The sequence below is a fragment of the Microtus pennsylvanicus genome, chromosome 3, assembly GCF_037038515.1.
Source record: "Microtus pennsylvanicus isolate mMicPen1 chromosome 3, mMicPen1.hap1, whole genome shotgun sequence".
NCBI classification, from domain to species: domain Eukaryota; kingdom Metazoa; phylum Chordata; class Mammalia; order Rodentia; family Cricetidae; genus Microtus; species Microtus pennsylvanicus.
Genome location: NC_134581.1, coordinates 10,332,507 through 10,347,206, shown reverse-complemented (window position 1 = coordinate 10,347,206; position 14,700 = coordinate 10,332,507). Strand labels below are relative to the sequence as shown.

The window sequence follows — 14,700 nt, the reverse complement described above, 5'->3', positions numbered from 1 at the left end:
GTTAATGAGCCAAAGGTCTTGAAGCAGGCAATAGATTCTGTTAGATTTTTCTTTTTTTATTATCCTTTAAAAAAAATGCCAATCCAAGTTCCCAGTCCCTCCACATACCCTCCCATTCCACCCCATCCAATGCTCAGGAAGGGCCAAGTTTGAGGGACTCTCTCATTGTATCCACCTGTCTCACCTTAAACCTTTTACTCTTTTTTGATTTATCGATTTATTTATTTATTTATTTATTATGTATACAGTATTCTGTCTGCATGTATGCCTGTAGGCCAGAAGAGGATACCAGGTTTCATTATGGATGGTCGTGAGCCACCATGTGGTTGCTGGGAATTGAACTCAGGACCTCTAGGAAGAACAGCTAGTGCTCTTAACCTCTGAGCCATCTCTTCAGTTCCAAACCTTTTACTCTTCCAGCTCAAGATACCCCTCATATATGGTAACTCAAACAGGGCCCTGCTCCCTTAATTTCTAAAGGACACCAGGATCAGCCACTTTTTCTCCATTTCCAGAAAAATAAAAGTTTCATCACCACACTCACCCTTCTGTGCCAAAAACTCCATATACTCTCCCCTCTCCCTCTTTCTCCTAGATAGGAGAAACCTGGCTCTAGAGAAATTCCCAGGAATCCAAAAGGATGACCCCACCTAGGACACTGGGCAATAGAGGAGAAGGGGCCCAATCTTGACTTGCCCTGTAGACAGACTGGTGATTATCTTAAATATTACCATAGAGCCCTCATCTATATCTCCAATATCATGCTTAAATTTCCAGGTAACTACTCAGCTGTTATTACAGGGACCATCATTAAACATAGAGCCAGAGGTACAAGGATTGCTAAGAGCCCAGATGGTAAGAAATGATAACGAGTTCAGGGACATTCACAGCTCCAGACTCCAAAAACTCACAAAACAGACTTTAACATAGCAGCAGGTTTATCACCTACTGCAGCAGTGTCTCCTGGATGTTAAGGTAATACCATGATGCCAAAGAGAACAAGTGCCTTAAGATTTGCTCCAGGTAAAACATCGAGGGATCTAATAATTCCCCTTTCTAATAGTTCCCTCCCTCCTCCCTTCTATTCCAACATTATACCATCATAATCATAAGCTTTTATTATGTCTGAAATTTATTTCTTTTCTAACATTTTTTTCATAAGCTCCACGGAGCCAATTGGGCCTATCTAAACAACCAGACTTCGCCCAGAATAAGTATCATTTAATTCTTCCCTTATCACTCCTGGTCTTGGAAACCCCTGGTAAATTCCCTCCTCCACCCCTCCGCCCAAAAAACCTCTATCATTTTGGGACTCTCCTCCCTTAATCACCAGGATATAAATTTTTTTCCAGACATAATTTTCTACTTTTACAGCATCTTATGAGGTCCAAGCTGTCAGCCAGCCAGTTCCACAGAGCCCAGAAAAAAACACAAAAGTAATCAGCCACCCCAGGACACGGTCAAGTATCTCAACTCTCCGATGCCCACAAAATCAGCAAAAAGCAGTCTCGAGAGACCCGATGATACCCATAAAATCAGCAGGAAGAAGTCATGAGAGACCTTAGGATGTCCCATTTCCACCCATTAAAAACTCCCCACTAAAGACCCCAAACTCCCCATTTTTTTCTTTTTTCTTTCTTTCCTACTTTCTTTTTTGAAACAGGGTTTCTCTGTAGCTTTGGAGCCTGTCCTTGGATTAGCTCTTGTAGACCAGGCTGGCCTCGAACTCACAGAAATCTGCCCGCCTCTGCCTCCCAACTGCTGGAATTAAAGGTGTGCACCACCACTGCCCAGCGATAATAAACCAAAGGTTGAATGACTCAGTCACACAAAATGGCTGATGTTAAGTTGGGAACGTGGGTCCCAGTCCCTGGCATCTATCCCAAGTCCCCAGGCCTGGTCTGGACTTCAAATCCCAGCAGGCCAGGTCCTGACCAGGACCACTCCCCAGGGTACTTAAGTGATCCCCCAAAAGAAGAACACGTGGTCTCCTTTTTTTCCTCCCCAGGGGTTGTGTTCCTGCGGCTTCCTGGTTTCCCCCTGGGGCCACCCGAGAGCACAGATCTCCCATTAAACCTGGGATATTTCTTAATTTGACTTGTTTTGATTTGGCTTGATTGGGAATTTTTGCGTCGTCAGGGAACTAATATTAAAAAATATTCCTAGGGCTGGAGAGATGGCTCAGAGGTCTGAGAATTAAACTGAAGTTGTCAAGCTTGGTGGTGGGTTTTTACCCACTGAGCTGTATCTCTAGTACTAAGTTATTTCTTGGTTTCATTTATTAAACTTAGGTTATTTCACCAAGTGGTGGTGGGCATGCTTTTAATCCTAGCACTTGAGAGACAGAGGCAGATGAATCTCTGTGAGTTCGAGGCAAGCCTGGTCTACAAGAGCTAGTTCCAGGATAGCTAGTACTGTTACACAGAGAAACCCTATCTTGAAAAAACAAAAATATAAAACAAAAAAATCCATAGGTTATTTCAATTATTTTTTGTTATCATTAGTTCAATAGTTATTCAATATGAACCCAAACCTTGAGCATGCTAGACAGGCATTTTCCCCATGAGAGAAAACGCCTAACCTAAATATGGTGTGGTAAGTCCTTCTGTCAATGTGTTGCTTTTTATTGATTAATGAATAAAGAAGCTGTTTTGGCTAGAGGCTAAGCAAAATAGAGCTAGGTGGGAAAACTAAACTGAATGCTGGGGGAAAGAAGGCAGAGTCAGTAAGACTTGATGGAGCTGCCAGAGGGGAAAGATGTGAGCCGCCAGCTGGAACCTTGCTGGTAGGCTACGAGCCTCATGGTAAAATATAAAATAATAGAAATGGGTTAACCAAAGATATAACAGCTAGCTAGCAATACACTTAAGTGATTGGCCAAGCAGTGATTTAATTAATACAGTTTTTGTGTGATTATTATGTGGTCTGGGCAGCCTGGAATGAACAAGTGGCCTACTAAATAAATATTCTGAATTTTATCCTACATTGTATGAGCGAATTTTTACCCTGGCAGCCCTTCTAGACTAGGATCTGCCACTTGTCCTTGAAAGGCCAATTAAAAAGACAAGTGAAGCCTGGAGAGATGGCTCAGTGGTTAAGAGCACTGGCTACTCTTCTTTTTGGTTTTTTTGTTTTGTTTTGTTTTGTTTTTCGAGACAGGGTTTCTCTGTGGCTTTGGAGTCTGTCCTGGATCTAGCTCTGTAGACCAGGCTGGTCTCGAACTCACAGAAATCCGCCTACCTCTGCTTCCCGAGTGCTGGAATTAAAGGCGTGTGCCACCATCGCCCGGCCTGGCTGCTCTTCTAGAGGACCCAGTTTCTATTCCCAGAACCCACATGGTGGTTCACAATTATTGTAACTCCAGTTACAAGAAATCTGATGCTCTCTTCTGGCTTCCATCAGCACTGTACATATGTGGTGCACAGACATACATGCAGACAAAATACCCATATACATAAAATGAAAAAATAGAGACAAGTTTAAATATATACCTTTAAAAACCCCATAGTGATGACCCCAGGCTGGCTGAAAATATCCATAGGCCCGGTGGTGCAGGGAGGGTAGATGCCATTATGATGTGTCATAGAGAAATGGGAGAGAAAGAGGAGCAGATTGGTCCATGTGCTGTGGAAAGAGGTGGAACTGAAGAAGTAAAGGTGTGGAGGAACAGGCTGATGTGTGGCCTGCATGCCACCTGGGACCATGGTGATGTCAGGGCCTGGCTTACTATGGAGGGCCATGTCAGGATCCGCAGTCCTACAGCAGCCAGGGTCTAGGTTGATGTCCATGGCTTCAATTACCACTGGAGACCAAGCAGATGCTCAGTGCCTAGACACCCACCTGAGCTCATGTTGGTGTCCGAGAGCCATGCTGCCACTGGGGCCAGGCTGATCTGAGTGGCCTGTGCTGCCACCCAGGGTGATGGTGAGGTCTGGAGCCAGGCTGCTGCTAAGGGCTATAGCTGGGTCTGTGATCCTGCTGCAGCTGGGGTCTGTGCTGATATCCATGGCCCAAGATACCACAGTGAACCATAGGAATCATGCATGTTGAAACACAAGGGCTGTACTGAGCACTATGCTGGCTCTGCCCCTCACTGGCCACTGTGGCAGAAGAGGCTGTTCCTGCCCTTCACTTGGGAGGGATGGCCTCACTCCTCACCACAGGAGGGGTATGGGTGTAGAAGAGCGGACTCCTCCCCTTGCCTGGGACAGCACCAGTGGCCTGTGTTGTAAGGAGTCAACTTGTTTCCCAGCCACCCGATAATTTAGACCCAAAATAATCACACAGAAACTGTTTTAATTAAATCACTGCTTGGCCCATCAGCTCTAGCTCCTTATTGGTCCTTATTAATCCTCTTACATATTAATTTAACCCATTTCTATTAAGCTGTGTATCACCACATGGCTGTGGGTTTACCGGCTAAAGTTCCAGCATCTGTCTCCAGTGGGGCTACATGGCTTCTCTAAACTCTGCCATCCTTCTCCCAGAATTCAGTTTAGTTTTTTCCTGCTTAGCTCTATTCTTTTGCCTTATCACAGGTCAAGACAGTTTATTTATTAACCAATGGTATTCACAGCATACAGAGGGGAATCCCACATCACCTCCCCTTTTTTGTTTAAATTAGAAGGAAGGTTTTTAACTTTAACATAGAAAAATTACATATAACAAGATGGTATCAAGCAAGAATTATAGTTACAATATTTATATCTACTTTATCTTTTATCACAATCTGCTTCTAAAGACAAATATTTGTCAGAGAGAAGTCTCTCATTTTCCTTTGGTATGGTCTTGAATAAGTCTAATTTGTTCCACTAATTTCTGTCTTCTCATCTTTCTCTCCTCGTCAGTAGAGTTATGAGATGAACTGACCTAAGAGTCACTGCTATTTTGAGACAGGTCTCACGATGTAGCCTTGGCTGGCCCAGAACTCACTGTGTAGACCAGACTGGCCGTGAACTCATAGAGATCCACCTGCCTCAGTCTCGGTCTCCTAAGTGCAGGAATGAAAAGCATGCACCACCACCCTTGGCCCTAACCTTAGACTTTGGCAACTGTTTCCTTAGATTTCGGAGGCTCCACTTCTAAGATTTCGGAGGTTCTGCTTCTACCTATGTTTGAGTACTTCTTTAGTACACAGATTAGATTGGTTAAAGAGACAGAATAATAGTTTGCACAATTATACTCACCCTAAGAATCAGAGGATTGCCCTTCCCCTTATTTTCCTCTGTATTTTCCAACAGTTAATAACCTAGCTTATCCATGTTGCTGGACCCACATCCATCTGCTCACTACTCAAATCCAATACTTTGGAGCCAATATTTTTTTAAAGATTTATTTATTTATTTATTTATACAGTATCCTGCCTGTAGGCCAGAAGAGGGTACCAGATCTCATTATAGGTGGTTTATTTGAGCCACCATGTAGTTGCTGGGAATTGAATTCAGGACCTCTGGAAGAGCAGTCAGTGCTCTTAACCGCTGAGCTATCTCCTCAGCACCGGGAGCCAATATTTTGTGAAAAAGAAATACACATCCAAGGGTCAGCCCTGATAAATGGAGGGGGCAATTCTCCCCAAATCTTCACAGTTATGGATAACCAGACACAGAAGACCTTTGGTAGGAAGCACAAGGAGGCACCTGGGAATGGGTAAGAGGCCTCCATCCTGAGTGCAGCCTTTGTTTTTTTTTTTTTTTTTGCTATGGTTATCTCCGTTTCTTCGTTTGCATGTTACCTGAGCCATGGCCTGTTCTCTTTTTGTTGTTTAATTTTATTTTAATGAGGGTGTCTTATCTTCTAGAACTGGAGTTACAGACAATTGTAAGTTGCCATGTGGGTACTGGGAATTGAACCCAGGTCCTTTGGAAGAATAGCCAGTGATCTTAACCACTGAGCCATCTCTCCAGCACTTACCTCCTGATTTCTAAAAACAAAACAAAACACACACACAACCCAAAACAAAAACATTTGTTTTCTTCAAGTTAACCTTCACAGCAATTTACATGCTTTGTGTTTTATTGCAAAAGACTAAGGAATAAGGATAGTGTCAGACACTCTTAAGTCACCAGATATTCTGGGTTCTGTAGGTTTCAATTTTTTGTTTTGAGACAGGAGCTCGCTTAGTAGACCAAGCTGACCTAGCACTCAGATCAGCCTGCTTCTGCCTCCTAAGCACGGGGATTAAAGTTTGCCTTTCCACCCTTCTCGAGTTGCGGGGGTGGGGGAGGTTTCGTGCAGCCTTTTAGGGAGGGCTGACTCATTTATTCTCTTGGCAATCAAGATTTTCCACACAACCGGTCTAATTTAATTCCTCAGACGAGATGTTGCCGCTTTTCCCAGCAGGAGGAAGAAAAGTCGGCGAAGTATTTCCCTGCAACGGCGGAAGTACGACCCGGAACCACTTCCCCCAGTGCGGACCAATCAGTGCTTTTTTATGGCAGCCGATTTAGTCCCGGAGTCCTGCCAAAGGGAAGAACATTTTGATTGGTGGCTCAGCCGGGTGCGCAGAGGCTCACGGGAGTCAAGACCCGCTGCTTCGCCATGACTGCCCAGAAGACCTGTCTGTCATCCGAGCCGCTCCTCTGGTCACGCCTCTTCCGCCGCCAGGCAGCGACGCCGCGGGGGCCGGGCGGCTCAGCTAGGCCCAGGCTTGTGCGGCTGAGAGGCGCGGGGTCGCGCGGGGCGGGCCTGGGAGGGGAGCGGCCGCGGGGGCGGGGCCGGGGCGGGGCCGGAGGAGGAGGCGGAAGCAGTGAGCGAGCTGGAGCCGGAGTCGCATCGAAGCTGCGTCCGGGCCGGCGGAGCGGCGGCGGCGGGGTTGGCCGGGGCGAAGGGGCGCTGGAGCCTGGGCGGGCGGGCAGAGGGCCGGGGGGGCGCGGCCCGGGTGTGGGTGACGGGCGTGCCGGAGGGATGCGAGCCGGGGCTGCGGGGCGGGGCGGGCGGCGGCGGCCGCGGGAGCGGCGCCGGAGGCGGGCGGCTGCATGAGGCGCGGGGCCGGCGGCCGCGGGAGGGCGGCGCGGCCGGCGGCCCGGTCGCTCCCGCTGCAGCTGCTGGCCGGCGCGCTGAGCCCTGACAGCTGGGCCTCGGCCGCTCTCGTCTCGGCCGCGTCCCGGGCCGCCGCTGGTGACCATTCGTCGCGCCGCCGGAGGCTTCACCCGCGCCCTCCCTCAGGACGCTCCCGCGGAGCTCGGGGGCCTTCGCCCCGGACCCGGAGGCCGCGCTGCGCGGGCCGGCGGCGAGGCCGGAAGATGGCCTGGGTGCTCAAGATGGACGAGGTGATCGAGTCCGGGCTGGTGCACGACTTCGACTCCAGCCTGTCGGGCATCGGGCAGGAGCTGGGCGCCGGCGCCTACAGCATGAGGTAAGGGGCGCTGCTGCCTCCGCCCGCCGGGGCCTGCGCCGCGGGCTCGGGGTCCTGCCGCGTGCTCCCGTGGCTGCCGAGCGGCTGGCGGGGACCCGGCGCTCCGGCCCGGGGAAGCCGCTCTAGCCGATGAGCCTGGGGGAGAGGGAAGAGGTGCTTCCTCTCCATTTGATTTACGAGTCTTTTTAGTTGCGATCGGCTGTACAAAAAGGCAGCGCTTGGGACGGGGAAACGCGGCAGCCATTCCTGCCGTGTCTGCCGGGGTGGCCTTGGCGTTTCAGCCGCTAGCCGTTCTGATAGTGAGTTACGTCGCGGGTGAAAGTAGCCCCGAGGGCTGGTGAGCGCGCTCTCTCGCCGTCTAGTCTCCTGATTGTGTGGCAGCGAAGCTGGGCCCTCAACTCTCGGTTTCTTTCTTCTCAGAGTGACTCTCCTCGGGCTGTTTCCACTTGTCGAGGGCTTTAAGGTTGTGCCCCAAACAATAGTTTAGTCCCTGCTGCCTGCTCCAGCAGCTGTTCCATTTCGTATAATCGGGAGAAGCTGAAGCAGAGAGGAGTATGTCTGCCCCTTATCCCGAAAGAGTGGAAGCCCTTTGTTTTGATATGGGAGTATGACTTGTGTAGGGTATGGTTTAGCCAGTGAAGGGAAAAACGGAGTGGTCTTTGAAACTGATGTGAAGGAAGCGTAGCTGTCTGTTTTCAGCAAATGCCTGCTGTGTGCGGTGCAGGGCAACTCCGCTGCCTCCTAGGGGATGACGGGAGCCTTAATACCCCAGGAGGAATGACCTGGGTCGGAACTGGACTGGAGAAGTCCCAGCTCATCCCTGAAGCAGTCCGGCTTGGCTCTGCCCCACGCAGAGGACTCTCAGAACAGCGGGGAGGGTTCTTGGCCCGTGGAAAGCAGCGGGGGAAGGCATGCTAAACTGAGAGCTAAGTCTCGCTCGCATCTGACCCTGATTTGGTCTCTGCTAAACTTGGCACTTCCTTTCTCTCCAGTTGTGTAACTTGAGGGCCTTAGATGAGGTGGACTGTGTTCTAGAACAGCTGTCTTGGTTGTTGAGGAAATTGAGCTACCGAAAGTCGCGGGCTCACCCCGCTGTAGAGGAGGCTTCCCTCTGGAAACCCTCCTGGAGTGAGTGCCCTTGTCCACTTGAGAGCTTAGGAACGGAGCCGAGCTGCAAAGCTTGCTTTTTGGTAGTTTCTAGAGCCTGACTTTTTCCTAGGGTCTTCTGTGAACTGTACTTGTGGTTTGTTTGTTTGTTTTGTTTTTGGTGATTCTGCCAACTGGCTAACTTGTGTTTAGGGTTATTTCGCTGAAGAGAAAATTAATTCTTAGTGATATCCATCCCTTGACCTTACTCTTGAAATTATGCCGGCGTCTTTGTAGTTTTCTGTAATGATACTATTCTTTGGGAAAACCTTTCCCCTCAGTGTCATTTAATCTAAAGTTTCCAGTATCTCTGACAGTAAATAGCAGTTTCTGAGGGGGTCTTGTTTATTTATTCACATTCAACTGGGTTCTGCGAAATCAGAAAGAGTTTACATCTTGTGCCTTCAAGACCCTTAGTTTAAAATGTTCGCATATAAGACATTGTGAAATTGAGCTGAGAAGGAGAAAGTCTGAGGGACGTTTGTCTTCCATAGGCCTCTCCGTGGTTTGCTGTCTCTCCCCATTTTCCCTGAATCTTGGAGCAGCCTGCTTGTTCTGCATAGAAATCTGATAGGAAGCAAGCCTTACCTTTCTGTTACTTGTTCACACCTGTTAAGCTCAAAAAGTAAGCCTCAGGTGGTGGCTCACGTCTGTAATTTCAGCACTTGGGATGCCGAGGCAGGAAGATCATCTGAGTTTGAGTCCTGTCTGGGTACATATTCATATTCTCTCTCTCTCTCTCTCTCTCTCTCTCTCTCTCTCTCTCTCTCTCTCCCTCCCTCTCTCTCTCTCTTCATATTCTCTCTCTCCTCTCTCCTCTCTCTCTCTCTCTCTCACACACACACACACACACATCAGCATACACCCCACACCACACACACCATACACATACACGCATAGCTTAAGAAACATCTGAACTTACTGGAAAACTCTTGATAAAAATTTTGTTTGGGCTGCAGAGATGGCTCAGCATTTGCCGCCAAGCTTGTGAACATGCATTCTAGCTCTAGAACACACGTGATAGAAGGAAAAAACAGACTTCTGCAAGTTTCCTTGTGCTATTTTTTTTAAAGTGTAAGCCATTTTTATTTTGCTCAAACTGTATTTGTGGATGTCTTAAATTCATTCTGTCTCTAACTTCATGGCTCTGGGAATTGAACCAAAGGCCTTGAATTTACTAGGTAAATTTTTTTTTCTTCAAATTTTTTTCTTTTTGAGACAAAAATCTCACTATGTTGTCCAGGCTGTCCTGAAGCTCACTATGTACCCTAGATTTGCTTTCAATAGACTCCTTAATGCTGGGATTATAGGAATAGTCACTGTAACTAGTTTAGGCGAGGTATTAAAACCTTTCGTTTCTCCTCCACATTCATTCATTCATTCATTTTGGGAAATTTTCATTTATCCCAGAATGGCCTTGAACTGAGTAGCTAAGGATGATTTTGAACTTCTGGTCTTCCTTGCCTCCACTTCCAGAGTGCTTGGATTATAGGTGTGAACCACTTCCTGGTCTATGTGTTGCTGGGATTGGACCAAGGTCTTTGTGTAGCTTGACTCTACCAGTTGAGATGTATCTTCTGCCCTTTCAACCTTTTTTCGACTATTTTTTTCTTTTTCTTTTTTTTTTTTAAGGCTGTTTTGGAGTTTACAGTGTAACTCAGGCTGGCCTCAAACTGGAGATCTGCTTATGCCTTCCTAATACTGCAATATTATTCTTTATACTTTCTCTGTCTCTCTCTTTCTCTCTCTCTTTATTTCTTTTTTTCCTCTTTCTTTCCAGAGTTTCTCTGTGTAGCCCTGGCTGTCTTAGAACTCTCTTTGTAGACCAGGCTGGCCTCATACTCACAGAGATCAGACTGCCTCTGGGATTAAAGGAATGTGCCACCACATCTGATTGCAATTTTATTCTTTTTTTCTTTATTTTTTCCTTTTTCCCCCCCTTCTTTTTGCAATTTTATTCTTAAAATGTGTTTTAGGGGATTGTTTCCACAGCTCTTGTGAACAGTAACTGGAAAGAATTGGAGAATTGATCTTTAGATCTTAGATTTTGCCAGGCAGTAGTAGCACATGCCTTTAATCCCAGCACTCAGGAGACAGAGACAGGCAGATCTCTGTGAGTTTGAGACTAGCCTGGTCTGCAGAGCGAGTTCTAGGACAGCCAGGGCTGATGTAGAAACAAATACTCAAAAGCTGAAGCCAGTCATGGCACACACTGAAATCCTAGTATTGAGAAGTGGAGACAGGAGGATTGGTTGTTCAGGACCATCCCTGGCTACTTTTTAGTGAATTTGAGGCTATCCTGAGTTACATGAGACTGCCTGTCAAGCAGAAAAAAAAAGGGGGCGGGGCACTGGAGAGATGGCTTAGTGGTTAAGAGCATTGGCTGCTAATTTCAGAAGACCTAGGTTCAATTCCCAGCACCCACATGGCAACTTACAACTGTCTGTAAGTCTAGTTCCAGGGGATCCAACACCCTAACAGAGACATGCAGGCAAACAACAATGTACATTAAAAACAAATTAAAAACAAATACTTTTTTTTTATTTTTTTGGATTTTTCGAGACAGGGTTTCTCTTTCTCTGTAGCTTTTGGTTCCTGTCCTGGAACTAGCTCTTGTAGACCAGGCTGGCCTCGAACTCACAGAGATCCACCTGCCTCTGCCTCTCGAGTGCTGCGATTAAAGGCGTGTGCCACCACCGCCCGGCAACAAATTACTTTTTAAAGATTTATTTATTTATTATGTGCACAACATTCTACTTGCATATACGCTGCAGGCCAGAAGCCAGTTATGGATGGTTGTGAGTCACCATGAGGTTGCTGGGAATTGAACTCAGGACCTCTGGAAGAGCAGCCAGTGCTCTTAACCACTGAGTCATCTCTCCAGCCCTCAGATTATTATTATTATTTATTTTTTTTTTGACTTTCGGGACAGGGTTTCTCCATAGCTTTTTGGTTCCTGTCCTGGAACTAGCTCTTGTAGACCAGGCTGGCCTCGAACTCACAGAGATCCGCCTGCCTCTGCCTCCCGAGTGCTGGGATTAAAGGTGTGCGCCACCACCGCCCGGCTTCAATTTTTTTTTTAAAAACACAAAAATGTTTTGTAAAATTCACCTAGAATGAATTCTAGATTTGAGGTTTTAGCTCTTTTCAATGAGAACATTTGCAAAATTGTTTGCACATGTAATTTTTTCAGACATATGGGAATATTGAGATTATTTTAGTTGTGTTTGACTCATGATTCTAGCTGAGTCTTAACTTCATGCTACTTAGTAGTTAGTAACCTCCTACCCTGCTCCTGCTCACCACCCCCACGCTTTCCTAGATGACTTCCCGGCCTCAGAATGCTTCTGTGTCCAGCTGGCTCCCTTACTTGATATTGGGAGGTCAAAGCACATCTGCACACACACAAGACTTGTGGGTTGTCTGAGTGTGCTTGGGCATGGGTGACAGTCTTTCTCTTGGTTTGGTCACTTGGACTTCTTGAGACAGTGAATTGAAATTTGCTCAGCCTTTGTGTCTTCAGATGTTGCTCCCAGATGCCGTCTCTATAAACTAGGTGGTAATCTGCAGTCTTGGCCAGGTGGGGCGCACACCTTTAATTGCAAGCACTCAGGAGACTGAGGCAGGCAGATCTCTGAGAGGCCAGCCTGATCTACATAGTGAGTTCCATTATAGCCAGAGCTACATGGTGAGACCCTGTCTCAGTGTTCCCTCAACAACAACAAGAAGAAGCCTTTGCAGTCTTTTTCCTCTCTCCATTTCTACTTCCCCCTTTCTGCCGTCTTTTGGATAGCTTCTTCCTCCCATTCCATTCCCCTAACTTTCCAGTCACAGTCAGATCTGATGTTCAGCCACAGTTCTTAATTTCCTGTTCTGGGAATTCTATGCGTTTGTTCTCCTTGAAAGTCTCTGTTCCCTGAGTTTTATTTCTTCAAACTAGGTAAGCATGATTTCCGAATTTGGGTCTGATAATTCTAGTGTTTGAAGTCTAAATCATTTCTGTATCCAGTCAGGAAAATGGAAACCACTGAGTTGTTTCTGGCGGAGAGCTTAGTGAAACCTTCCACAGCAGAGGTGATGAGAGGGCTGGGGAAAGGGGCTCTGACACCCTTAGCTCCTGGCTCAGCACCTCGCTCTCAAAAGCCTGTGTGTTGACTACTTGTACATGCCTTTCCCTGCCCCACTTTGAAACTCCCACAAGTGCTTCTCTTTGGCCCAAACTAACAAGATTGCACTTAGCTAGAAGTCTCCTATGAGGGTTGTGAGGGCTCTGTCCTCTGCAGAAGAGACAGAAGAGCTGGGTACTGCAAACAGGAGTCTGGGACTGGGTGTTAAACCATCTGTTGTTTTTGCTTTGGGTTCTTATTCCTAGAGTCTTGTTTGTCCTTCTGTGCTTGGTTATTTTTGAGTCTTGGCATTGTGGAATTACATGGAACAATTTGATGCCTGTGGCTTTTCACTAACTTGTCAAACTCTGGGAAGCCTTCCTAACCTGGCTAGGGGCACCTTAAGTCCACATTTAGCTGTTTCCTGGATTATCCGGAGAAATGAATGTGGCAGGCATCCTTGCAGAAGCTTGCTCTACTTCATCCATGCTCTTAACTCTTTCCTGTCCAGTTCATTTGGGGGTAGGGGGAGTATTCTAGACCCACAATGTAGCCAAAATAATGACAGCTCTGTGATTCTATCTTCAAGCTGGAAAGGGCATCTTTTGGTAAAAACTGTTTTGCATTCCAGGTTTGCTCAGTTTTTGAACTTTGCTTATATTTCAGCCTATTTCCTTACAAGATAGTTCTCTCTCTCTCTCTCTCTCTCTCTCTCTCTCTCTCTCTCTCTCTCTCTCTCTCTCTCTCTCGTTGTTTTGTTTTTTGAGACAGGATTTCTCTGTAGCTTTAGAACCTGTCCTGGAACTTGCTCTCTGAATCAGGCAGGACTCTAACTTAAGAGATCTGCCTGTCTCTGCCTCCAAGTGCTAGGATTAAAGGCATGCGCCACCACAGCCCAACTGATAGTTAGCTTTTAAGTACTTGTTAGAAGAATGTATTTTGGGGCTGGAGAGAAAGCTTTGGGGATTTTGCAGACAACAACCAGGGTTTAGTTTCCCAACACCTGCACTGTGACTTACAACCACCTACTGAAGATTTAGAGGATCTAGTGCTCTCTTCTGGCTTCCTTGGGCTCCTGCGTCCATGTGGGGCACATAAAATTCATGTATGTGCACGTGTACATGCACATTAAATATTTTTTTTTTTAAATAAAAGAATATATGTGGTTTTCACTGTGTAGCCCTGGCTTCCCTGGATCAGGCTGGCCTCAAGCTTAAAAATTTACCTGTCTTTGCCACCCAAGTGCTGGAATTAAAGGTGTGCGCCACTACTTCCCAACTATATATGTGATATTATAGAGTGTGCGCCATGACTTTCTGACTTCATATGTGATATTAAAGCCCTCCCTGCTTTGCTGGCCTGGAACGCTCAGTAGTTTTGGACTTGAACATCTGCTTCATGTGTTTGATTTCTTGTTTGAGTGGGGCAGAGCTGGCGTATAGACTGTTTTGTCAATTCAGGCCTCCGTGTTGTTATTTTCATCTTGGTTTTATCTTATCTTTTGAATTTTGAAAAATTTATTATATTTTATTACTGTGTGTGTGAGTGCATATCTACATATGCATTCCATACACACATGAAAGTCAAAGGACAGCTTGTTGGGGTTGGTCATGTGGGTCCTGGGGACTGAACTGGTCACCAGGCTTATGTGGCAAGGGCCTTTCCTGGATGAGTCATTTAGCCAGCCCTTTGTCTTTTGAATTCTTTAGAATTTCACCTTCCAAATATGCTTTCATTACTTACTTACTACTTCCTCACTAAGAAGTCATCAAATTTTAACTTGTATTTGAAAACCACCCCGTCACTATAGTTGTATTCAAAGCTATGAAAGCGGATACAACACTCAGCACATGCTGGGTCCAGCCATCCTCCTGGAAAGCAGCTGAACTGCTAGATATTTAGGGAGCCTGACAGTTCTTCAAAAGGTCAGTTTATCAAGTTTCTAGCGCTTATCTTTTCTTCTCCCCTCCCCTCCCTTGATATAAGGTCTTATACAGCTCATGCTTGAGCTCAAACTCACTCTGTTGTCACCAAGTCTGGCCTTGAATTTCTGATGCCTCTAGTGCTGGGGTTACAGGTGTAGAACACCACACC

At 46.6% G+C, this 14,700-nt stretch overlaps 1 protein-coding gene across 6 annotated transcripts in view; it reads left to right on the top strand.

Moving 5' to 3' along the window:
• The first annotated feature begins 6,723 nt into the window (after positions 1-6,723).
• The window catches only part of Ubp1 (upstream binding protein 1), a 45,111-nt gene continuing 37,134 nt past the window's right edge, over positions 6,724-14,700 (top strand). For 2 of the 6 annotated variants that reach the window (XM_075964264.1, XM_075964265.1), the window contains exon 1: positions 6,858-7,354. In XM_075964264.1, the coding sequence (XP_075820379.1) occupies positions 6,975-7,354 (380 nt within the window). In that variant the 5' untranslated portion in view covers positions 6,858-6,974. Of the gene's footprint in view, positions 6,811-6,855; positions 7,355-14,700 lie in introns of those variants that run through there. The other 4 variants (XM_075964267.1, XM_075964268.1, XM_075964263.1 and 1 more) reach the window with 4 other exon arrangements.